The 25,874-nt window shown below is 57.3% G+C and overlaps 1 protein-coding gene and 1 long non-coding RNA gene across 9 annotated transcripts in view; one reads left to right on the forward strand and one right to left on the reverse strand.

The window, feature by feature from the left end:
- The window catches only part of SYT7 (synaptotagmin 7), a 63,534-nt gene that overhangs the window by 26,534 nt on the left and 11,126 nt on the right, over positions 1-25,874 (reverse strand). For 2 of the 8 annotated variants that reach the window (XM_070457456.1, XM_020916858.2), the window contains exons 2-5: positions 10,851-10,954; positions 6,243-6,322; positions 2,348-2,479; positions 1,233-1,460 (exon numbers count right to left, since the gene is read on the reverse strand). In XM_070457456.1, coding sequence (XP_070313557.1) covers positions 1,233-1,460; positions 2,348-2,479; positions 6,243-6,322; positions 10,851-10,954 — 544 coding nt within the window. The remainder of the gene's footprint in view (positions 1-1,232; positions 1,461-2,347; positions 2,480-6,242; positions 6,323-10,850; positions 10,955-25,874) is intronic. The other 6 variants (XM_070457457.1, XM_070457454.1, XM_020916860.2 and 3 more) reach the window with 3 other exon arrangements.
- On the forward strand, positions 24,956-25,685 carry LOC110153002 (uncharacterized). The gene is made up of 2 exons (XR_002318532.2): positions 24,956-25,083; positions 25,435-25,685. It is a non-coding gene; the product is annotated as an uncharacterized lncRNA (long non-coding RNA).

A 25,874-nucleotide genomic window follows, 5' to 3' on the forward strand; every position in this document is an offset into this window, starting at 1 on the left:
TCTGGGGCCTTCCTTAGGCTCCATGTCAGGGGACACATTGGCTCATGCTCCTTCAGGCCGATGAGCGAGCACACGAGGTCTCAGCGTGGTGGTCCTCAGTGGTCCCGTTGGCGGGAACCACAGGTTTGCTGAAGAGAACTGGCCCGACCACCAAGAAGGGGTCAGGGCTGTTGGCATTCTAAGTGAGAGGCTCCTGCATTAGCTGGGAACGAGGCGGTTCTAAAAGCCGAAAATGGAACCTACATCCCAGTAGGTGAGAACGGTCATAGTTCAAAGGATTTAGAGCTTGGGAGGCTTAGCTGTGGGGAAATGGAAGGTTCTAAGAGCCAAGATGAGAATAAGGCTGCCCCATGGGGGGCGGGAGGAACTTAATATCTGCAGAGAATAGAGGCCCACCCTATGTCTGTTGCTCCCAGGGAGGGACTGGACTGACTGTTTGGCCAGCTCAGAAGTTATTAAAAGGGAAACGGCTCTTCTGTCTGACATCCAGACCACCCTCGTCAAAAAGAGAAGTTAGCTGGGGGCTCAACAACCCAATCTCCAAGAACATCCAGTCCCAGCAGCTGAGAGCGGGACAGGTCAGTGACCAAGACCGGGACAGCTGACAGGGATGAGCCAATGGGGGCCTCCCAGCTGCTCACAGCGGGCCCAAGGAACAAATGGTGTCATGGTGCAAGCAAGACTGGGATAAGCCAATGGAGTCACCTGATGGTCAAGATGAAATGGCTCGACCTCTGGGTCTAGAGCTTTGTGCTGGTTGCAAGAGGGAAGGCCCGGTGGCAGATGAGCGGCAGAAAACAGGCTGAGGCTGGGCCAGCTCCCCACGGATGGATGGTCCGGTGGCTAACAATTGTGGCCTGGTGCCCATGGAGGTCGAGATGGGGCAGCCAGTCAAAGAGGATGGGATGACCCAAGGGCTGAAATGAAGCTGCCCTGGGGGCAGAAAATGAAATGACCTGGTCGCTGGCAAAAAGAGAAACGGATGGGGGTGGCAACCAGAGGCTGAGATGCACGGTGCATGGCTGAGTCAGTCGTGCTGGTGGCAAGGACGATGGGAGTTTTGTGAAGGGATGGGATGAGCCAGGGGCCGAGGACGGCACCTCTGGGGGCAGCAGCGGGCATGCCAGGGGTCCCACTGTCCACACTGGCGGCGGGGGGGGTGGGGGCGGGGAGCGGAGATGGGGGTGCAGGCCTGAGCTCACGGCTCCGGCGGCCGTGGGGCCATCACTCACTTGGACAAGTTGAGCTTCCCGGCGGCCAGGTGGCTCTGCACCGTCCGCCAGCGGCCTCTCCCCGCCGCCTTGCCACCGCTGCCCGGCTCGCTGGGGGCAGCCCCGCCGCTTCTCAAGGCGTCCTCTCCGGGTGGTGGCGCCGCTGCCGGCTTCTCCCCCAGCCGGCCTTCCCGCTCCACCGCCAGCCCTGCCGCGGCGGCCACTTTGGCGCCCGCCAGAAGGGTGCCACTGGACGTATGGACCATGAGGCAGCCGGGCCAGAGGGGCAACCGGGGGTGGCGGTGGGGGAGAGGGCAGGCCACACGGGGGTGGGGGCGGGGGGGTCAGAGTAGGAGAAACAACGACAGATAAAAGGAAGAAAGAGGCAGTGAGAGAGGAGGACAGAGAGACGGACAGACAAGAGACAGACAGAGAGAGAGAGAGAGACGTCAGCACTGCAAATGGGTCACCAGCGGAGCCTGCAGAGAGGAGAGAGGGGACGGGGCGGGCTGGGGGTCGGAGAACAACGCACCACGACAACGGAGGGGGGCCCCTCCCCACCGCCTGGGGCCCGGGCGGCGGGGGTGGGGGAGGGCAGCCACCTCCAAGTCTATCCCACAGGACAACGGAGGGTTAACGACGGAGGAAGAGCGGGCTGTCCAGGCCAGGAGGCCCCAAGGCAGGGAGAGAGAGAAAGCCGAGTTAGTCAGAGTTCATCACCACCATCACCGCCACCACCTCCACGAGAGACCACCGACCACCAACCGGAGCAGCCAGGGCAGCAGCACACAGCAGGGAGGAGAAAGCGAGCCACACCGAGAGAGGGGGGAACCAAAAAAAACCAACGGGCAACCCCATCCTGACTGCACAGAGGGGGTGGGGGCCGTGGGGACCAGCTGGGGGCTGGGTGTGGCTGCGGAGTGGGTTGGGGGGCGCTCCTGGTGGCTGGCCCTGGGGGAGGGGACGGGAGAGGGGCAGGCAGGCGGGGGTGGGGGGGGCAGGAGGGGTTGCTCGTCTCCATGGTCAGCCTGCCCATGGGGTGCAGGGGTGGGGAGGTGGGGGGAGGGGCCGGGAGGGGGAGGGAGGGCGAGCGAGGGTAGTGGGTACATATGATCAAACCAGGTAAAGTCACTCACTTGAGGGACAGTCGTGGGTCGCCATAAGGGGCGTAGGGTGAAATGTTTAGAATAAACTCCTTGGGAGGGTAGGAGCTCCATTTCTGCTGCACTGTGCTCTCATTGTTATTCCAAAAGTCTCTGTCTAGATCACTGGAGGGGCAGAGAGAGAGGGGAGAAAACAGGGAGATACAAGAAGAAACAAGAACCGCCCAAGTCCCGTGTGGGCAGAAGGGCCGGGCCCCCCGGGGGGGAACTGAGGGTGGGGCGGGCCGGGGGTCGGCGCCTGCGGGAGGAAGAGAGGCGGGCGGCCCACGCACATGTGCACGCACACACACCGCGCTCACACACACACAGACACACACACGCTCCAGGGCGGGAGAGGTCGGTGAAAGGAGGCGAGCTGCAGGCGGGCAGACTGGAGCCTTGCACCCCGGAAGCTGGTGGGAGAGAGAAAGATGGTGAGAGAGGAGGTGGGGGGGAGGAGGGGCCGGGACGCAGCCTGGGGTGGGATGCTGATGGCATGGGGACGGGGAGGAGGACGGCGTGTGCTGGTTTCTGGCTGGAAATGACTGCAAAGTAGATCAGACCCTGCTGCCTACCCGCTAGGTGCCCCCTTTCCTGGCCTCGGTTTCCCTGCCTCGTCAAACTGGAAGGTTGGCAGCAAATGCTGGGCCATCAGCATTCCCAGTCTGGGGTCGAGGCCCCAGTTCTGGAAGACTTGAAATTCCCCGCCCTTCCATCTACTTAAGAAAGCCACTCTGGGGACAGGCCCCGCTCCTGACTGGCCTCTCTTCCTCCCACTGGCCCCAGGTCCCCCTGGCCTCCTCTGCTCCCTTGGTGGTGTGCAGCAGAAGCCTCGGCAGGAGGCATGGCCTGGAAAACCCGGGAGTCAAAGACAGGGGTTCCACCAGCTTGTCGGGTTCCTGGGAAGCCCCCCAAGAGCAGAACTGGAGCACAGGGAGGGGAGGGCAACCCACAGGCCAAAGGAACATTCCAGAAAGGAGTCACATCTGAGCCCTCAGGAAGGCATCGACGGCAAGGGGTTTGGGGAGGCGTGCCGGGGGTGGGCGTGGTGTGTGCCTAGGCCATGCCAGGGCTCAAGGCCAAGGTGAGGGCTCTGTTTGGGGAGCGGGGGGGAGACTGTCAGGAGGCACAACTCCTGAGGATAGAGGATGTTCTCGGCGGGCCTGCTTCTCCCTCCAACCAGCCCCAGCATTTGACCTCAACCTTGGTTCTCAGCCTCAGACTGCAGAACAAAGGAGAAAAAGAGGAAGCAGAGCTGAGATGTCTCCCCAGGCCAGGAGGAGACAGCGCCCCGGGCCTGAGGGTGGGCGGGCAGGGCTCCCTTGGGCCTCCCTGGTGTGGAGAGTCTCAGCCAGTCCAGACTGTGCCTTGGAAATGTCTCACAGGGGATTCTGTACGCAGGGTCCAAGGCCCAAGCCCTCAGCCAGCTCAGGGGACAGTGGGGGCCGGGGGTGGGAGAAGCAAGGGAGGCCACTGGGAGGGAACCCTAGTGGTGGTGGGGGACTCCCCTGGGAGGTTCCCCCCACAGAAGACCCTATTCCCTACTCTGCGAGAGACGTGCTCTGGTCCTCTCCCCTAGCGTAACAGCAATGGAACAGCTGGAAGGCCTTTGTTCCTCTGTCCCCTCCAGATCTCCAAAATTGAGGCCCATCCCACCCAGGGTCATCACTGCCAGGCTGGCCTCCTCTGCTGTGTTCCCAGAAGCCCCACGGTCCCTCAGGTTGTACGGGGTAGTACCAGAAAAGAGGCTCTTTCATTAAAGCAGTTTGCAAAACACTGGTTCCTTTACTGCAGGGCTTCTCAGGGCCTTTACGTACCCACGCATATCAGTGTTTCCCAGACTTAGTTGGTCACAGACCCCTGGATCCATGGGATCACTATCAATCTTTGACAGGGGCACGAGTGCTCTGAGGAACAAGGCTTGAGAAACACTATTAACAGTTTGAAAAACAGCTATTAAAGGATGCAGCTTCTCGGAACCCTTGCTAACACGATCCTTTGGGAGGAGGTCCCAAGCCCACGGGGAGATTGTGCAGCAGGTAAACCCTGCTTCCTGCCACCCCACCGGCTTTGTGTGTGTGTGTTAGTCACTCAGTCCTGTCCGACTCTCTGTGACCCCATGTAGCCTGCCAGATTCCTCTGTCCACGGAAATCTCCAGGCAAGAATACTGGAATGGGTTGCCACTCCCTTCTCCAGGGGATCGTCCCAACCCAAGGATCGAACCCAGATCTCCCGCATTGCAGGCAGATTCTTTACCGTCGGAGCCGCCAGGGGAGCCCACTGGCTTGGGCCCAGGCAAAACCCAAAGGCTAGGGACCGGGGAGCATGTAGCCATGAAAGGTGGCTTCCTTTGCCTGGGGTAGAGGGTCTGATACCTGTGGACCCGTCCCAGCCCACAGAGCCTGCTGCCTGCCCTGATGCCTACTCTCCCCACTGTCGGAATCCCATCTCCTCTCATGGCCCTTTCTAGGACTGTCTGGGACACATACATTCTTATCCAGGAAGATGATGGTCACCCTGGCAGAGACAGGCCCCCTGGCCCAGATCATGGCTACAGAGGTAAATTGGAGTCCGGGCCTGGAGGCTGCACAGGAGCTGGGTTGGCCTGCTGCTCCCCCACATGGTCCCTCCCCTCCTTCCGAAAGCCTGGGGCCTGGGCTCTTGCAACAGCCCCTGAGACCTGCCAGCTCTCAGCTTTGAAGACTGGAGAGTGTGCAACCAAACCCAGCTTCAAAGGCTCCCGGCAGCCTCCTCCCGAGCCTCCTCCCCACCCCCAACCTCAGCCCAGCCCACCCCTCCACTTACCCGCCCCCCCCCAGACACACCCACAGCTTCTGTGAAGGCCCCAAACAGGGTCAGAGCAAGAGATGAAAAAAGAGGAGGGGGGCCTGAGGAAGGGCAGGGAGGGAGCCCTCAGGAGCAGGGCGGGGGGTGGGGGAAGGAGGGAGAGAGGAAGATGGACCAGAGGGAGGGCAGGAGGGGAGGCGTGAGCAGGAGCAGTGGGGCCTTGAGTTGGGCAGGGAGGGCTGGGGAAGGCCCCGCTTCCAGTCAGAGCCCTTGGCTGGCAGGCTCGGCCCTGGCAGGCTAAGATGGAAGGGTGCCCAGCCACCTCTCAGCAAAGGCCGGGGCTAGGCAGAGAGGAAGGGGGCAATCCATCGGGCCAGAGGGCAGAAAGTCCTCTAGGAAGAGGACTCCCCTCCCACCCAGTTTCTAGAGTCCCCAGTGGCGGGGTTGGGGGTTTATCCCAGTGTCTCCCAGTGACCTCAGGAGTGGTCTGCAGGGCAAGGCAGACCTGCCCACTTGAAGAGGTATCACAGAGCCAAATGGGGGAACCTGCAGAGTCGGGGCAGCAAGACGTGCAGTGGGGACCAGGTGTGACCAGGGAGACCTCTCCCATCGCTCTGCTTCCAAGAGCCGCCCAGCACTGGGTTCTGCCGGGGTGCCCAAGGTTCTTGTCTGTTCTCCTTCCAGGTGACCCTCAGAGCATGGGTGGGCTCTGAACCCCCTCCACGCGCCCCCCCCATAGAGGGGCTCCCCAGCTGGGAGAGGGGCTTGGAGGTGCAGGGGAGCCAGGCAGGGCTGGGGGACCATGTGTGGGATGTGCAGGTTGATGGAGCACCCAGTACGTGGGTTGAGGGAGGAGGCGGCCAGAGATAGGGCTGGGGCTGGGGGACCTGGAGCCTTCAGAGGGTTCTGGGAAGCATGGGCAGAGAAGGCGGAGCCCTGGAGTCACTCTGAGGCACCGGGAGGGTGTATATGGGGGTGGGGGCGGTGGAGGGAGCATGGCACCCAGGTGTAAGGGGGAAACTGCGTGTGACCACACCCGAGGGGCTCCTCCCACCTGGACTGCCTGCGTGCCCCACCCCAGATTCGAAGCCTGGCACCTACTTGATGGCCTTCTTCTCACTGCGCCCACGCCCTGAGTCTGGCGTGCCCACCGTCTCCAAGGAGTTCTTGTAGCGTTTGCCCTGTGGAGACAGCACCAGGGTCACTCCTGGGAGACAGGGCCTGGACTCTCCCTGCCTCCCCAGAGCAAGGTCCCAGCGGGGAGGGGAGTGGATGGGAGCCCAGCCTCGGCAGCAAGGGCCAAGGCCAACGTGTGAGGGTGCCACCAGGCGGGGGTGCCGGCCCCCACCCATCCCTGCTCCCCGGTTGGCAGTTCCTGGGCCCCATGCCCCACCCCTTTGACCTGCACCGCATCCCTGACCCCCGGGGATGAGGCCCCTCCCGCCTGCCTGTCTCCTGGGGCTCTGGCTCGGCTCCCAGAAACATATCTCCCTCTGCCATGGACAGACGGCTCTCAGGCGCCTGGCCACGTCACGCGGGCCACGTCACTGCCCCCAGATGGTGGGGGTGGCATCCTGCAGGGCAAGGTTGGCAGTGGCCAGTGACGTGAGCAGCGGGGGCGGGGAGAAGGCCCGTGCCTAGTCCTGCCGGGGCCGTGTCCCTTACTGTTTGGGGGCTCCTTAAGGCGCTTCTGCTCTGGGCCCGTGAGGCAGGGCAGGGCCTGAGGACCCACCACCGTAGGAAGGAAGCAGGGCTGCCCACGGACTCTGGGGCTGGGGGCAGCGAGGCTCAGCTGCCTAGAGGTCCTCAACCAGCATGAGTGAAGGGCAGGACCGGGCAGGATGACGGGCACAGGGTGGGCACACCAGGTCCCCTGGCTGGAGTAAGGGCCACGGCTGCAGCGGTGACTGGGCCTGCTGCCGGGAAGGTGAGCACCATTCACCTTCTCGGTTTGGGTGTCTAAATTTAGCTCCTGCAGAGCGCGGCACCATTAACATTCCTGGCGGCCACCGAGCGTCCTCACGCGCACCCAGGGGCCACGGGCCTGGGCAGGGAAGGGGGAGTGCAGGGGCTGGGGCTGTCACCCACTGGGCACTGGCCTGTCCCTGCCCAGTGGAGTAGGGACAGGGACACACACACACGCGCACACGCACGCATGCACTCGTGCGCACACACACACACACACACACACAAGCAGGCATACATTTCCCCAACATCCCGTCATGTGCGCCAAGACCATAGCCACAACAGTCAATTATTCCATTCTCCCTAAAGCAAAATAAAAGCCACACAGCCGTGTTCCCCGACGCTCCTGCCAGCTGCAGCCCCTTCCCGGGACCGGAGCTGCCTTTTGAGGGCCAATAACAGCGGAGCTTGCAGGAAGGGAGGTGGGGCTGGGGGGAGGCGCCTCATGCCACCCCCAGCATCCCTGTCCCTCACCCTCTCCGGCCTCCCTTCCTCCTTTCTGAAATGGTGTGGCATCCCCGGATGAGCTCCCGTCCCTCACCCTTCAAGGTTCTCATCACAGCTTTAGTGTTTCTCTTTACCTACTTCAGCTCCCAGCCCTGAGAAGGTAGCCCCCCAGTGGCAGGGACTGTATGGGCTCTGGGACTTGGTGTGGTACCCCACCCACTCTGGCGTCCCAGCCTCAGGCTGATGCTCTGAGCCAGAACCCAAAGAGTTAAAGAAGAACAAAACCAGAGCTGTTGGATCCCTTGGGTCCACAAAAGCTGCCCTCTCTCAGCTCAGCTCTGGTCCCTCCCATTGTCCACCCAGAAGTTCAAGCCCCAAACAATTCCTAGTTCCACCTGGGAAGGTGGGGAGCCTGGAGCACCTCTGCGGTGGCCCAGGGCCCTTCATGAGCAGGACTCTCAGTCAGAAGCCCCAGCCCTGCAGTTCTCCAGCTGTTTAGGCGGCCTGGGGCAGGGAGCATCTGCTGGGGGTCCCCACCCTACCCCTCACCCCTTCTCCTCTTTCTTCCTGGTCTTCAGGGAACTTGCTCTGCCCAGCACCCTCTTCTAAGACTGGTCTGTTGCCCCTGCCCCAAGCCCAGGCACTTGGCTCACCCAGGGTGTTCTGGAAGCTTCTGCCTGCCTCTCTTCCTGCCACAGCTCAGGGAAGCTTCCCCTTCAGCTGCAACGATCCTTTTGTAGAGGAGCTAGGGCATATGGGGGATAGGAACCGAGGTAGGACTTGCTTTAGGGGTCAGGGGAAGTAAATGGGGCAAAGAGAGGAACCCCAGCTGGGGTCCTGGAGACATTGCTGCTGATATGTGCTCAGTCGTGGCCCATTCTTGCAACCCCATGGACTCCTGCTCACCAGGCTCCTCTGTCCGTGGGATTTCCCAGGCAAGAATACTGGAGTGGGTTGCCATTTCCTTCTTCAGGGGATCTTCCTGACCCAGGGATCAAACCTGGGGCTCTTGGTGTCTGGTGCATTGGCAGGTGGATTCTTTACCACTAGCGCCATTTAAGAAGCCACCCCCACTGGAGACTTAGGTGGCTCCAAAGGAGCCTGATCCCCCCAGCCTGCTTAGCAGGGAGGGGGTTGGCCAGGCTGATCCGGAAAAAGCCAGCTGGAGATTAAGGAAGTTATTAATGTTTGGAAATGGGATCTGGGCTGTCAGGTATCACGTCACTGCTGCTGAGGGGACAAGCAGGCAAGGAGAGCCCAGCAACTGTGTGGGGGTGGGGGTGGGTGCAGCTGAAAGCCCCTTCCTTGGAACACGGAGACAATCTGGACAAAAAGCTCCCTGGCTTCTGAGACCTGGGTGGAGGGGCAGGGGGGAAGGGGAGGCAGCACTGGGGGGTCTTCTGCAAAGTAATGTTCTAGCAGCAGCTCAGAGGATCAAGTCAAAGAGGGACACGTGCCGGTCTGGTCTGGACCCCGAGGAAGCTCCTGGCTGGAGGCTGGGAGGAGGGGCTGGGCCAGGGAAGGTTCTGCAGCTCTCAGCTTCCCAAGGCACTTCCTGCGGTGACAGCCCCCCCACCTGCTACAAAAGCTGTCATCTCTGAACTCCTGTCCCCAGGTGAGTGGGGGTGAGGCCCTCAGCAAACACAGATATGCACGCAAGCACAGACACACGCACACACACACACACTGCAGCACTTACATGGGGATGTGATGAGATGATCCACATCCCACCGTGCAGGGCGGCAACACACACACACACACACACACACACACACACAGCACTAATGTCTTCAAAATTGACACCCCCAGCACAAAAGACCCCTCACTCAAGGTCACCAGCAGTGCTTGTTCATACGACAGTCCCCTGCCTTCAAATACAGACAGATGGGCAGCCTAAGGGGCCCTGCAACGAGACGCACAGGACTGCAGCGCAGGCTCAGCCCCTCCCAGGCCTCCGAGGACACTGGCACACACAGGCACGTGGCCAAGCCCCCTCCTCCACCTCCCCTGGAATTCGGAGACAGACTCAGAGACAGGAAATCCAGGAACAATGCAGGGCAGCCAGCCTGGCACCTGCACACAAGGAGTGGGCCCGAGTCACACACATACTCGCACACCCTCGCGCGTGGGGCCAGATTGGCCTGCTCCCTGGCTCCTCCCCAGGGAACAGGGCTGCCTGAAACTGCACATCCCAGGATAAAGAATACCCCCAACTCCCGGGCTTGCCTTTTCTGAAGGGAGCATGCTGGCCTCTTGGGTCTGGCCTCAGGGGTATCTGTCCCTTCTCCTCATTAGGACTGAGGCATGGAGCCCCCATCTACAAGGTACCCATGGCCACAGCCCTCCCCGCTCCTTGCCCCTCTGTGATCGGGCAGGGAGAAAAATGTGGCACCCTGCCCTCACTCCCACCATCCTTATCTGGGGCATGGAAGGTGTCTGCCAGGGACCCTTCTTCACAGAAGCCTCAGAAACGCCCCACACCTGGGGCACCTCTGGGCCCACCTCTGGGGATGCCCCCTGCAGTCCTCAAAGACCCCGCAGCACTTCTAAACTGGGGCAGCAGAAGTGGGGATGGGGGGGCGGCCTCAAGGGCAGCCACCCTTGGGGAGCTGCGGGGGTGCAGGAGGGTGATTCAGGCCGACTCCCCCTCTCGGCGCCCTCCGGTGATGAATGTCCCTCCTGACGGTCTCGTTACTTATTGATGGCCTAATCCTGCTCGTTAATTTCCCAGCTCTCGTTAAAAATGAAAAGAAGCCGTTTGTGCCTGTACAAACCCCCGAGAACCAGGATGGATGGGCGGGCGCTGGGGGAGGGGGCGGGGCGGGGCGGGCGCTGGGGAGGGGGCGGGGCGGGCGGAGCCTCCTCATTGGACAGGAGATCCGGCTCGGCCACGCCCAGCCCTGGGTGGTGGCGGGAACGCGCGGGCGGAGGGGCGGGGGCGCGCGGCGCTGGGTGGGAGGGGGGTCTCCATTCTCAGTCTGCACGTGTGTGCCTGCGGTCCTTTCTGCGGGAAGTGGGGCGTGTGTGCGCGTAGTCACGAGCGTACGAACGCCCGTGAGACCCCTGTCTGTCCACCAGTGTGTGCCTAGGTGTGTGGCTCTGGGTGTGCACACAGACATATGGGATCAAGCCCCAGCAGACACAGAGTGCCCGGGGTGAATTTCCACGGAAGTGTGCCCGGCTCCGTGGGCAGATGGGTCGTAGGCGCGCGCCCTTGAGAGCGTTCACGAGCCTGTCATTGAGGAGGGCGGGGTGCAGGGCCAGGCCGCGTCCCCCGGGGGCCCTTAGGAGCCTCACCAGTTTGCGCTGACACCAGTGGCAGAGGCCGCAGAGGACGACAGTGACGCTAAGGCTGACGGTGATGATGGCAGAGACCAGCAGGACATCGCGGGTGGGCGCCCCTGGAGAGGACATGCACAGGTCAGACCCTCACTGGTCAAGGCCAGCCATTCTCCCGCAGCCCAGAGCCCCGCCCCAGAACAGCCGCCCAACCCACACTGGGAGCTGTGCGCCCTAGGTTCTACACTCAGCTCTGCTTTGCGGGCTCACCTTGGGTGGTCTCTTCCTCTCTCTGCGCCTCCCTTTCCTTATCTGTAAAATGGGCACCTCTGGTAGGTCTCTCCCTCACTGCATGGACCCTGCATGGGGTACTCCCCATCCCCCAAACTTCATGCCCCCCAAGGGAGAGGTCAAGGGTGCCCCTGACCTACCTAGACCTCATTGGGGTTTCTGTGCTGCGCTTAGTCGCTCAGTCCTGTCTGACTCCTTGTGACTCCATAGACTGTAGCCCGCCAGGCTTCTCTGTCCATGGGATTCTCCAGGCAAGGACACTGGAGTGGGTTGCCATGTCCTCCTCCGGGGGATCTTCCCAACCCAGAGATGGAACCCAGGTCTCCCGCATTGCAGGCGGATTCTTTACTGTCTGAACCACCAGGGAAGCCCCCACTGGGCTTTCAAGTACCTCTTAAAGAGCTCCTGCCAAGAATGCTCCCAACCCCCCCCCCCCACCCCGCCCCTGGCCCCCAGCCCCACACACATACTCTGAGCCACAACTCCAGCCTCATTTGCCAAAAGGGTTAGTTCCCACAGCCCCTCTGAGGCCATGTGCCCTATGGGCCCTCACACACAGACCCTCCGCAAGTGCCAGCCACATGGGTAGTCAAAGAGGGAATCTGGAACCCCCTGAGCAGTCCTCATCCCCTTTAGCTCAGCTTTTCTTGGGCTGGAAGCCCACCCAACTGACCTCTGCACACCCTGTCCTCCCCTGCCCTAGTCCCAGAGCTTGCCTCCAGTCCTTCCCTGCACCACTCCCCCTCACCCCAGCTCAGCCTCGCCTTGGTTGCTCACAGTGCCCCTGTGTGCTCCTGGCAGGGGTGGGTGGGGAAGGGTGTGCCCCGCAGCTTCCATCCGACGAGCCCAGGGGCCCTAAGCTTCCAGGATGGGAACCTTGATGGACTTGCCCTGGGAGCCAAAGCCCAGGTTTCTGTGCAAATCGCACTGCTTGCTAGCTATGCAGCTTTAGTCACTTAACCGCTCGGTTTTCTCCTGCTGTAAATGTGGATTAACCCTCCTCCCTCCCTCCTCACAGGTGGTTGTGAACATGAGCTCAAACCTAAATGGAAGGAAGTGAAACTTGACCAGAGATTATTGTGTGGGGGAGTGAGTCGACAGAGACCGGCACACATCACACGTGCTCTGTAAATATGTGTGCGCCCGGATGGATCTTCAAGTCAAGGAGACGCTGTTTATTTACAGAGGAGCCTGCGTGGGCTTTTTGGTTTCAGCGATGGTGGTAATTAAGAGTCGAAGATATCTGTCTGCTCCCGGTTCCTGCGGTTTTAGCTTCTGGGTGCCTGGTCCCTGTCGCTTTGCCGTGGGGCCTTGTGGAGGAGAGCCCAGTGGTCAGCTCCAGTGCTCAGGGCCCTTGGGCAGCCTCCCACCACGACTCCAGCGCTCTGGGCAGCCGGTCCTGTTGTCTGGTCTCCTCAGAATCCCCCTTGGGCTCCACCCCTCCCACTCCAACTTCTGGAGTCTCCAAGCTGTGGGGAAAGGCCACTCTTGCCAGGCCCCTCCGTGTCCACCTGCCAGGCTATCTACACTTCCTCCTGTCCTGAGTCCCTGGCCTCGGTCCCCAGGCCCCCAGCTCACTGTCAACCTCAGAGTCCACAGCACCCAGGGGCTCTGGCCTGGACAGCCTGCAGACACTGGGAAAGTGGTCCTGCCTTTCCCTCCCTCCAGCAGAGGAGCACAGCTCTGCTGAGGCTGGAGGGGCCACCTGTGTCGTGGTTCCCAGGCCAGATGGGAGGCTTCCATCTTGAACCTACAGGCTCCAGGGGGTACGGAGGGACCATAATACCATAAGCCCCCAGACTCAGGCCTGTGGTCAAGAGATGTGCGGTCATAGCTTCTGGGAATGGAGCCAGCGCTCTTTCCAGCTCTCTCCATGGGAGCTGCGCCTACCCCCACGGAGAGGGCATGGGGGTGGGGTGCTGTGTAGGCTGGGAGAGCAGACCTTCCTTTGCTGAACTCACTTTTTAAAATAAAGTTATTCCCTCCTTGGGCTGAACTTGCTTCAACAACCGTCTATTAAGAACCAACCCTGAGGCCCAGGGGGCAGGTGAGAATTCAGCTAATTGTTCTTAGGATGTCATGTGTCCTAGAACCAGGGAGTGGCAGATTGACATCCAGGCTGAAGCTCAAGACTCCAGAAGACCCAAGAACAGACTCAGGTGTGAGTACAGTCTGCCTCTTCATAGCTGGGTGGCCTTGAACAAGTGTCTTAACCGTTCAGTGTCTCCATTTTCTCTACAAAGTGAAGACAGGCGACATCCCTGGTGGTTCAGTGGTTAAGACTCTGAGCTTCCACCACAGGGGCACAGATCCGATCCCTGGCTGGGGAACTAATATCCTGCATGCTGAGCAGCATGGTCAAAAGAATATAATAAAATAATTAATCCCCCACCACCACATTAAAAAAAAATAAAGTGAAGATAATAATGGTGCCCACTCATGGAGTTGTTGTTAGTACTCAGTAGATACAGAATGGGGGTCCCCTGGTGGCTCAGCTGTACATAAACCACCTGCAATGCAGGAGCCGCAGGTTGATCCCTGGGTCGGGAACATCCCCTGGGGAAGGGCATGGCAACCCACTCCATTATTCTTGCCTGGAGAATCCGATGGACAGAGGTGGGCTATATAGTCCATGGGGTTGCAAAGAGTTGAACACGGCTGAAGCGACTGAGCAGATACGGATTATTATTAGGGTTGGCAGTGCCGGTTCTTTCTCAGCTGTACAGAGAGCTCCAGGAGCACAGACGGAGAAGTGATTGCTGGACGAGGGAGCCATCTGGGAAGGCTTCCCCGAGGAGGTGGTATTTGGTGTGGTCTGGGAGAGGGACAGGACGTGAAGGTAGCACAGTCTGGGCAGAGGGAACAGCAAGAGCAAAGGCGTGAGAGGGGAAGAACGGTCAGGCGTGTTGTTGGAAGATCTGGACTAGGGGATGGGGAGGAAGTGGTGGAGGCTGGGTTGGGAATGAGAGTAGGGCCTGATGGAGAGGGGTTTTGTCTTTCACTCTGCGGGGCTCCTTGTGTCTGTGGGCTGTGGGAGCCATGGAAGGTTTTTGAGCGGTGGGGAGAGCAGGATCAGAGGCAGGAGTCAGCAAGCTCGTGAACTGGGAGCTGTGGTTGGCAATTACACCCCAGGTGATTCCTCTGCTCTGGTGCCTCTCTGCACTCACCCTGCCCCACATCTCTTGGCCACAGGGCAATTCTCCACGGGGTCACCTCCCTGGAGCTCCCTTTTCTCTTTGTCAAACAAGGTCCTTATCAAAAACTGCTCCTTGACCTGTGCTGTAAGTTGAAGAGCCCCTAAAGACAAAGCCTGTCAATCCCAGAAGCCAGTGGCCCCTCTGAACGGTCCACAGAGATCCAGAACACACCTGTCTTAAGCAGTCGGCATTCTGCGGGCATGCAGAGTGAGCACCGAACTTGGGAGTCTGGGAGAAGGGGGCCAAGGCCCTATTCTGGCCACTAACCAGATGTGTGGCACCAGTTGCAAGGCACTCAGCCTGTTAGATGTCAGTGCCCCCCTGTGTGGAAGAGCTGACCTGTCCTTGCTCTGATGAGGAACAGGTGTTCAAGGTGTTCTACATGCAGTGACAACTTAGTCCGCACAACAGCTGAGGGGAGCATTAAGATTGTCCCCATCTTACAGACGTGGAAACTGAGGCACAAAGGGGGTCAAGTACCTTGTCCAAGGTCATTCACCTAGTAGGTATTGGAGCGAGGGCTCAAACCTAGTCTGACTTTGAGCCTACACTCTTTGCCCAGACATCACACCCACTACAGAGGAGGGTGATCAGTGGTTTCTAAGTGTGTTTTTTGGAACACCTAGGGTTCCCAGGGATTACTCAGGGGCCACAGACAGAGATGGACGCTGAGTAGATAGGGCTGTGTCCCCTCAAGCCGTTTGCAACCAAAAGAACATGATTTCCCTGTTTTATATCATGGAACGTCCAATGTGAAGAAAAGGAAATATTACTAAAGAAAGTTGAACCCTCCTGGATCAGTGACCCTAGGACCCCCTGCAGCATGTGTCGATGCTATCATCTTCCACACAGCTGATCTCTCTCCCAATGATTCCCTGCCCACCCCCCGCCCCCCATCAAGCAACCCTCGAACAGCCCTTGAATCTAGGGTAAAACAAAATGCTTGCTAGTGCGAAACTGCATTGATGCCACAAACAAGCGGCACAACGCCCTTGGCCTGCACGCGATATTGCCACCAAAGGGGGCAAGCATGCTCTTGCCTGCCAGCCAGAGTGAAACCATTCCCAGAGCGTGGGGTCATTGTGTCTCTGGCTGCAAGGGACCTCGGAAGTCAGGCCCCATCAGTGAACAAACCCCCTGGGCAGCCCTGCCAGGGACAGGAAGCTGCTTCTGCAGGAGGCAGACCCTCCATGAACGGGCACTGGCAGCTACGGCTGCTGTGCCTGTCTCCCTCGATCATCCCCCTGCGATCCTAAGCCTGCCCTGCAGAGCTGCTGGGAACAAGCCGGCTCCCTCTGCCACATGACAGGCCTCCAAATCCCCACCGACAGCTTTCATGTCCCCTTCCGGTCTTCTCCAGGCAAAGCCGCCCCGGCCCTTCTAACCCTTCCTCCGATGACATACATGGTTTCAAGTCCCCTTAGCGTCAGCATATTAACATTTGGGGAAACAAAATAACGCAGCCCTAGTCAGCCTTTTGACAGGGCTGAGTTCCACGACCTACCCTTGGGCAGAGGAGACATCTGGGTCCCAGGGGTGAGACACAGACAAGGGCAGACGGATGACTTCAGGAGACCTGGGGGGCAGGGTGAGCCAGGAACAAGGAGAGCCAGGCCTTTGGGGTCCAGCCCCAGGGGTGCCAGGATGCAAGATGTGAACTCAGGCATGCCCCTACCCCTCTGCCCAGGACTGTGGCCACCATGTCAACGGGTCAGAGCCCAGGATTGATGACCATCTGGTGGAGTGCTGTGGGCTTCGCCAGGTGCTGTGGGCAAAGACCATGGTCCTGACCATGCCATCCCACTGGGAGCTCTCAGGGTAAATAAAACTTGTGTGCTCGAGGAAGTGGTACCCTCTGAAGGTGTACAAGATGTCCACACACAGTCTTCCCTTCTAGAACATCAGCTCCACAAGAAGGGGGCTGGACCTCGTGTTCACCACGGTCTTCCCAGCACCAAGGACAGCTGGGCATATAGTAGGTGCTTGATAAAGGCTTGTGGAAAGAATGCATGAGGAGGAATTCCAAGCCTCTAGGGGTAAATATAATAATAGAGGCTACCATTTATTAAGTGCCTACTGTGTACCAGACTATAAAGGAAGGGGCTGTTTCTGTTTTGCTTTTTCCCATAGTCTCTGTGACAGGCCAATGCATGCAAGATACTCAGTAAATATTTGCTGAATGCCCAGTGTTTGCATATGTGACCTCCCTTGTCACCCAAGCAAGATGGGAGAGAAGAGATGGGAGGGTTTGAGAGCCTCTCTCTTTTACACACACACACACACACACACACACACACACACACACACACACACACACCAGGATCCATTCTGGTCTTCTCCCATACCCATCTTTGCCTGACAAGTCCTGATTTTTCTAGACCCAGATGAAAAGCACCTCCTCCAGGAAGCCTTCCACAATCTGCCCAGTGGGAATTTCTCCTGCCTCTGAGCTCCCATCACTGTGTGTGTGCACCTTTCTTTTAGGGTGCAGTGATTAAGTGCCAGGGCTCTGGGGCCAGACTGTTGGGCTCAAATTCTGATTCTGTGTGCCTTGGTTTCCCCATCTATAACCAGGGGCTATTATAGTACAGGCCTCACCTCATAGGACTATTGTGAGGTTTAAAGGAATTAACACATACGATGCATTTAGCACAGTGCCTGACACAGAATAAGTAGGCAATAAATGCTAGCTATTATCATAATATTACCACATCGAGCCCTGCATTAGAGACATCTGGGACACGAAGTTGGCCCTCAGTGAGTGGTGAATGAAATACTAAAAACACATTTAGTTTTCCCCACAGGATAGCAGGGGCCAGGGGTCATGTCTCACTCAATCCTGTGTACTCCTGACCCCTTCCCCAGGACCTGGCCCAGGGCTTAACAAGAGCAAACCTCAGTGCACACCGATGACAAGGAATGGGGAGAGCTGAGGCATGGTGGGGAGGCGGGAGACGGGGCAACAGCTGGAAGCCAGGCAAGGCTTCAGATATGAACTGCAGAGCTGACCCCATCCCTTGCCAGGACTCTGCCCCAACTCCCAACTCCTCCTCATGTCCTCAGCAAGCCATGATTTATAGATGAATAGAATCAAACAGACTGCGGCTGCTGGGATGCCCTGGGGAGCTGCTGGAGATGCAATGGACTTCTGAAGGCAAGCTCACAGCTGCCCAGGGGGAACAGGAGGGGAGCCAGAGGGGGAGCAGGTACACACACACAGGCCAGAGACACCCATGGCTCATATACACATACACAAGTCATGGAGACTTACCCTTGGCGCAGACATCTATGCCCCCCTCCCCGATGCATAGATGCACACACATACACACACATACATACATACATATACCCAAGCCATCCTAACTTACCCCATGAATGGACACCCATGCTCTCACACACACAAGTGAATACACACCCATGGTCACAGTCATGAACAGATACCTAGCCCACTCTGCTGTCCCTGAGGTCTAAGTGTTCATGCACCTTCTCTGGCCTAGAATCCTCTCCCCGTGGACCCTGTTGGTCTTTAGGGGGCAGAGCAGTGGGACAGGAAGTAAACTTGGAGGCAACTGACCTGGGTTCAAGTCCCACCTCTGCACCTGGCCTGTGGCCCAGGGCAAGTCTCCTTCTGGGCCTCAGAGTTTTACCTCCACATAATGATAAGAACCCCAACCTCTCTTGCTGGGGCGACATCAGGATCAAAGAATAGCTAACAGTCATTGAACACGTGCCTTTTGTGGCAGACACTGTGCCAGAAAGCTTATATGCACCATCTGGTGTGATCTCCTCAACCTTATACTATCTCCATTTTGCAGAGGAAGGAACAGGTATGGAGAATTAAGGCAACTTGAACTTGGCCTTGATCCTGCGAGGGTTGCCCTCCTCTGAGCTGAAGCATGAGGGAGGCTTTGCAACATGCCACACTGCACCGGCCAGCCACAACCCGCTCCCCTCCTTCACGAAGGCCAACCTGTTTCACCCTTGAGGCTTCACATAGGCTGTTCCCTCTGCCTCAAAGGCTCTTCCCTCTACTCTCTACCATCTATTCCTTTTATTCTCAAGAGCTCTAGACAAAGATGGTCTTCATTTCCTCTCACATTCCTTTCTACCTCCCCTGTAACTATGGCAATTCATCCCTGTGGATTAATAATTAGCATTTTCCATGTCTTTCCCCTACTGGGAACACTTGAAGGTTTGAGACCCCTGGATCACTCATCTCTGTAGCCCAAGGTCTGGTGCACAGGAGAGGCTGGATAAATAAGTGCTAAACAAATGCATGAAATTATTCAAGGCCCCACATGAGCTTACCTCCTCCAGGAAGCCCTCCCCGATGACAAGTGCTCACAGCAGTCTTTTCCTTCTCCAAACTTGACGTAACTGTCTACTGTTCAACATCCTTTTCTTGGGAGTAGGTCTGTCCCTCAAGCAGGGCCTATGGGGTTCTCCTCAATGCTTGGATCTCCCACAGCCCACAGCCCCGAACACAATATAGAGAAACCAATGGACATGCTGGGAATCTGGGCATACAGGCTCTTTCCCCTAGAATTCACTTGCTCTGACAGTCTGATGGTGACATTCACACTCCCCACATCCAGCCCTTCCAAAGTTGTCCCATTACCCTCACACCCTCCTAACCTAGACTGCTTCCTTCTTTGGGGTATCCTCAGATTGCAAGGCCTTGCTTTCCTCACCAAGTGCCTTTAATCATAGTAACTAGTGTATGCTCAACACTGAATCACGTTCAGGTCCTCAGCAGCCCTCTGAAGGTAAATCCTTTTATCCTCAATTCATAAAGGAGGAAACTGAGGCTCAGAATGGGCAAGTACTTTCCTGGGAACACAGCAGAGGAGAGACAAAGCCAAGAGTGGACCTGGATTCTGGAAAGCCTCAACTCTGTGCCCCATGGGAGTTAAGCCTTAAAATAAGTTGCTTCAAGGAGAGATGGAAGGGAAGAAAGAAACGAGTGAACACAAAATATGAAGAGCAGCCAGGAGGACTTTCCTGGCAGCCCAGTGGTTAAGACTTCACCTTCTAGTGCAGGCAGTGCAAGTTTTATCCGTGGTCCAGAGCTCACATCCCAGGTGTCTTGTGGCAAAAAACCAAAACATTTTTTAAAAGTAGCAACACTGTAGCAAATTCAATAAAAAATGTAAAACTGTGCCACATCAAAAGGGAAAGGGCTTCCACTTCCCACAAACTTCTCCAAGCACTTCTTGGAGAGAAGTGGGTAAGAGACCCCCTCCTACCCACACACTTTTGCTCCTTCCTTCCTCAACTGGTCCAGCCCTTGGCCTCAGTAAAGCATCATTAGATAGATGCTGAGATGTTCTAAAGTCTCAGAGTAAGTTGGGGATTGAGTGTCTGGGGCTGGACAGGGTAGGAGCAGGAAGAAGGGGTGGGTGGGGTATCTGAGGACTCACCCAGGGCCCTGTCTCAGGTGCTGTCTCACTCTTCCAGGGATGAGGCAGTGATGTTGGGGGTGGTTGGGGCTACATCTGCCATCACTTTCCCATCCCGCTCCTGCCTCCTCCCACTTGATTCTGCACCACAGTGTATCATGCCCCAGCACTTCCCCCCACCATCCTTTGGTGGCTACAGGATGACGTTCGAGGGGGAAAACAGTGAAAGCTGGAGTCACAGGTTTCCTCAGGAAGCACCCCTCCACGTGCATGCAGAGCAGATGGAAACGGGGGAGGGTGGCAGGGGAAGGGCAGAGCCTACCAGCCCCAGGGCTATTTGGGCATGGGGAGGGGAACATTTTTGGTGCCTACCCCACCTCCCTTCCTCTTCGAGAAGACCCAACATGCACAAGGAAGCCAGAAAAAGGCAGAGTGTGGGAGAAAGCAACAGAAAACCAGTGAGCTAAACTCTGAACCCCAGACAGCCAGGCAAAGCTCCAGGCTTCCTGTCATGCTGAATTTTCTGCCCGCTCTTCACTTGAAAACTCCCCCACTCCAGGCCACCGATCTTGGGAATGGGGGCAGCTCATTCCTTCCAACAGGAAAAAGAAAATGAGATGGACAGGTAGAAGGAAAGAAGAAAAAGGAGAGGGAAGAGAGCCTCTCGCTTCCCAGGAGAGCTGGGCTGTGGCCCTACCCCCATGCCCTCCAGACAGTCTCTCTGAGTGTCCTTCAGAAACCAGCGGAGGCACCCACAAGCCCTCTGGCCTCACCTGGGGCAGGAACAAGGCTGGTGAAAGAGCAGGCCTGAGGGGAATTGTTTTGGAAAGTTACAAGTAGCTGAAAATAGGGGCTTAGCACGAGCAAGCCTCCTCAACCTTGACTGTAATAAAAACAGATAATGCGTGAGTGAGCCAGGGAGAGTGTGCTGGCAGGGGCCGCAGAGGCCGGCTGGATGCAGACAGTTTAGAATTCAGAAGAGATGCCAAGTGAGTAAACAGCGAATGAAGGATTATCCGGATGGGCCAGGAGCCGTTCCAGCAAGAAATTGGACGGGGACATGTCAGGATCCACAAGAACTCCTGCTCCTCATCAGGGAGTGGGGCCTGGTGAACTACGAGGACCTCATCCACGCCTTCTCTGCCTCTGCTGTCTTCCAGCAGAGAGCATGGCCTTGGTAATACGGCTCAGCTTTGTTTAGTGCAGAACAGTTGACAGAGTGCTCCAGAGTTTACTGAGGGTTTTAAATCCATTGTCATATTTAATGGAAGTGTTGGGGGTATCTTCTACCTGGTGACTCCCTCCCCTCACTACAGCCACACCCCCAAACTCCTACAATTCTTGGCTTAGAGAAGTCTGGTGCATCTGGCTTCAGTCCTCAGCCTCAAAAGAGGGTGTGTGTAGGGAGGGTGACAGGACATCTGTATACACCAGAGACCTAGTGAGTCTGGAAGTCTTCAGGGTGAAAGCCACTCAGGACAGAGAGGATCAGGTGCCAGCTCTAAGGAGGGAGCTCAGACTGAAGGGTGTCCAGCCAGAAGCTAGCCTGGAACCTGTCACCCACTCTGACCCCAAAGCTGATGAGTTGCCTGGGCAGCCATGAAAATGATCATGTCCATCAGGGCAGCAAGAGCCCAGAAAAAGGAGAAGCTCAGATTGAGGGCCTCTCCACCAGGAGTGTGCAGCGGGGGCAGGATCAGGGACGTGTGATGATTAAGTGCGGGCCTTGACCACTAGTTACTCTTATGAATAATGCATTGTTGTGCCTTGGCCTAAATCAGCATCTTATTGTTATTAATAATACACAGCTGCAAAGAAGCTGGGATTGGAATGGTGTGCTATATTTTATTTGAGGACCTCAGAGCACTTAAGAGTTCCTTATGCTGATGACTCAACTCTACCTCCTCAAGTCATATGCTTCCTTACAGGACAGGGCACCTGTCCTGCCGTGACACCTTCCCACCTGAGGCTTGGCGCCAGGGAAACCATGGGGGCTAGGAATCTTCTCTCCTGGGATTCAGATTCCCGACTTGAGTTTTTGGTGGGAGAGGGGTACACTTAATCCTCGCGAGCTCAAAGTTCTGGGGGATGCAACTTAATGTGAAGCTGCTCCCAGAGATGTTCAAGAAGGAGGGATATAACTCGCTGGGATCCAGGTGTGGGGGGAGGAGGATGGAGAGAAACCACTGAGGATCTGCCACCCACCGTCACTGTGGCTGTGTGACCTTAGGCAACGAACTCAACTCTCTGGGCCCCGTCTCCGCGTTAGAATATAAGGGATCTGAGATTCCTTCTTGGGGGTGTTGTTCTTCCATATTCTGGTGGCATTATTGGCACCACAAATTGGATGGATTCACAGAGCCCGCTGCTCTGAACTCTGTCCGCGGTACTGAAACAACGGTCGGCTCATCGCCTCTGTCCTTGGTGCTGAAACAGAAAACGGTCCCGGGGCTGCGCCCTTTTCCGGGACTGTAGCGTGGCGGTCCCACTTTCCTCTGCTAATTACTCCCTGATAAGTCCCAAGTTGAAGACACAGCAGCGAGCAGCCAACCTCAAGAGCCCCCCTTTCCTGGATGAGGCCTACAGATGCCAAGAACCGCAGTCAGCAGCCCTGTTTCTGATAAAAAGAGCTTTCCAGATAATGTAAATGCGGCATCCCCTTCCCTCAGGGTAGCCCCCCCACCACACTGCCTCCTGGCGGCTGGCGCGGGTACTGCGCTCAGAGCAGGCACACAGAAGGTCCCCAGCGGTGGCGCCCGGAGTGTGGGGAAGGAGCGGCAGACGGTCGGGCCCCCGCCGCCCCCTCGCCCCTCCTGGGGCAATCTGGAGCTCTAAGCTTGCAGCGCTGCCCAACACCCAAACGCTGCAGGCTGTCCAACTGTTTTCCGGCTGCCTTGGGGTGCTGTGTTGCTCCATTCACAGCAAATTCAACCCACACAGCTGGACCCTACCAGGTGGAAACTTCTTGTTCTCTCCTCCAAGGTGGGGGGTGGGTGGGGGGGTAGACCTGTTTAAACAAACGTAACCTTTTCTCCTGCTGCCAGGCCAGTCCTAACAAGATGAACACTAAGGCCTGTAACATGCCTTCACCAGGGCACAGACTCCCTACCTTACATCCACCCAAATAAGAAGCGTGCCCACAGCTCTTTCCTATGAAGAATGGGGGTTGGGGGAGAGGGCCACAGCTGCAGCCCACGCCGGTTCTCCCCACCCCACAGTTAGGGTCTCTTGGAGAGGCAGAGCCACTCGGTGTCTCTAGGGATTGCTTGTATTAGCCCCACTGGGTGCAGAAATTCTCCTCTTCCTAAAACAAACAGCAACACAAATGAAACCACCTGAAGACAACACCCCGAATCAGCTTCTCTGGATCCAGGCAGGGAGTAAAGATAATAGCCTTTAATTACAGTGAGTGAAGTGAAAGTTGCTCGGTCGTGTCCAACTCTTTGCAGCCCCATGGACTATACAGCTCGTGGAACTCTCCAGGCCATAATACTAGAGCAGGTAGCCTTTCCCTTCTCCAGGGGATCTTCCCAACCCAGGGAGCGAACCCAGGTCTCCTGCATTGCAGGCAGATTCTTTACCAGCTGGGCCACCAGGAAAGCCACTTAATTACAGCAGATGTGGCTAATATACATTGAGCACTTACTACAGGACAGGCACTGTGCTGAGAGCTCTGTGAACATTATCTCATTTAGCCTGGCCAAACCCTGATGCCCCAGGGAAGCATCCTACAGATAAGGAAAGTGGGGTTCAGAGAGGTGAGGTGACCACTCAGTTGGTGCAGCTGATGAGTACTGAGACCAGCAAGGGAAACCACATCTATCTGCTCTTAACCTTACAGCTCAACTGGGTCTATCACCCCATCCTTCCATGTTCTTTGGGAGGCTTCACTGCCCCCTTAGGAGTTTCCAAAGCCACCCCACCCCTCCACCATCCTCATGTCTCAGCTGATAGCCACATGGAAGACAGTAACACTTCACCCTCCCACAGCACTTTACAGCCTGCGAATTGCTTTCAAAGCCACTGTTCAAATCAACTCTCATGATACTGAGGCCCTCTTCCGATTTTACATGGGAGGAAAAAAAAAAAAAAAGGAAAATTAAGGCTCAAAGGAATAAGTTTTGTCCCAAGTCACACAATGAATAATGGAGCCAGAACGCAGGTGAAGATGGTGGGGCTCCCAGCCCAGTGCTCTCTCTCCCTACTTCTTCATGGCTGGGGTCCCGCAGGCAAACCAGTGAGGGGGTCTTAAGGACCTTCATCTCCTGGGGGCTTCCTGAGGCCCTGCCCTGAGCTGCTTCCCTGCTCCTGCTCCCTAGGGGCCATCAGTTGGCTCAGCTCTAACTTGGAGTCTCGGAGTCTCATTTGAAATGAAATTTTTTTTCCAGGCAATTACTTCCTGCTAATTAGGAGGCAAGACTGCCAGTCCCTGGGCCCTGGGCTGACCCCTTTTCTCAACTCACAGGGGTGGGGAATTTGTTGAGATCCTAGGGAGCAGCACCAGCCACAGCAACTGCCTGGACCAGCCCCATCATCGGAAGCAGGCCAGGAAACTTTTGAGGGTGGGGGGACGGGTGGTGGGGTCAGGTGCTCCAAGGAATGGGAAGAAGGGAGGTGGGGATGCTACAGCTCTGACGTGAGAGAGAGCCAGGGGACAAGAAGCTGGAAGAAGCCTAGACATGCTGGGCAGAGTGAGAGAGAGACCTGGGCTTAGGAGGAGCAGGGGGAGCCAGGAAGATCCAGAGAAACGGGGACACGTCATAGGAAGGAATAAGGAGGCATTTCAGGAAGCAGGGAGACAGAGGAGGAGGGAAAGATTCCCCCTCTGCTGAGGGAGAGAAAGACGGAACCCTGGAAAATGGTCAAGATGACAGAAGTGGAAAAGGTAGGGGCGGGGAGATGCCAGGGGACTCCAGGAAGGGGGAAGGAGAGAGGAAGGAGGCATTGCTGAAGGAAAGCCCTGGGGAGGAGGGGAGGAGAGCGGGGGAGGACGGCTGGAGTGGCCGCTCCCAGGGCCCCAAGAAGAAGGGTTCTCTCTACGTCATTGTCCTTGAACCTCCCAATGTCAGTGCTCAGCCAGCCGGGCCTGCCCGCCCTCCTACGCAGCCACAGGTGCGGGCGGGCAGGATGGCAGGCCACCAGCCGGCTCAGGCCCCAGATGCTTCACTCATCCAGGGCAGCCAGCCGACTCTCCTTTCTGCCAACCTGCCGCCCCCTCCAGCAGGCTAAGCCACGACCTGCCTGGGTCACAAAGCCATGGGACTGTGTGGTCCAGCCCCTCCACTTTACGGAGGGGAGGATGAAGGGCCCTGAGAGGAAACAGAGCTTGTCCAAGGTCACAGAACAAGTGAGCGAGGAGGCCAGGTGAAAAGGGCTGAGGGGCTAAGTCTCGGTGGTGGGTCCTGTTCCCTCCTGGGCCAAGGAGACAAGACAGGTCTGGTTGCCAGCAAGTCAGTCCCTGATCCGTCTAAGCCTTGTGGAGTGTGGGGTGGCAGGCAGAAGGGAGCAAGGGTTGCCAGGGGCTGGAAGGGAAGCAAAGGAAGTCACCATTTATGGAGCCCTGGGTGGGAGGGTTCTGCATGGGTTATAATTGCAGCTAACATTATTGAGCACTTACTAGGTACAGTGTTCCAGCCACTTAAGACATTACATGCAGATCTCATTTAATCCCCATGATAACCTTATAAAGTATGTATTACTGTTATTCTATTATAGGGAAGAAACGGAGACTCAGGAGGGTTGAGTAATTGGCCAAGTCTGCAGATTAACCAGTGGCATGGTTCTAACTCGGGTGGCTGGCCACTGCTCTGAGGACCCCTGCACCCTGCCATTATCTGAAGATGCTCAGAGCCCTGAATTTGCAAGATCCTAGCCCAGCTCTGGTAGAATCTAGGCCCCAGATGCCAATGGGGTTACAGTTCTGTGTTGTGGAGGCTTCCAATGGCCCAAAGGAGATCTAGACCTGACTAAGCTCTGTCTTTCAGTGTGGCTGTCCGGGTTCCAGTTCTGGCTCTGCCACTCACATACTGTGCGATGTTGGGCAGGTCCTTTGCCCTCTCGGGCCTTGCTTCTCCCACCTGTATCATCAAAGAGCTATTATTTGGTCACTAAGTCATGTCTGACCCTTTGTGACCCCATGGACTGTAGCCCCACCC

The sequence above is a fragment of the Odocoileus virginianus genome, chromosome 28 (genome assembly GCF_023699985.2).
Source record: "Odocoileus virginianus isolate 20LAN1187 ecotype Illinois chromosome 28, Ovbor_1.2, whole genome shotgun sequence".
NCBI classification, from domain to species: domain Eukaryota; kingdom Metazoa; phylum Chordata; class Mammalia; order Artiodactyla; family Cervidae; genus Odocoileus; species Odocoileus virginianus.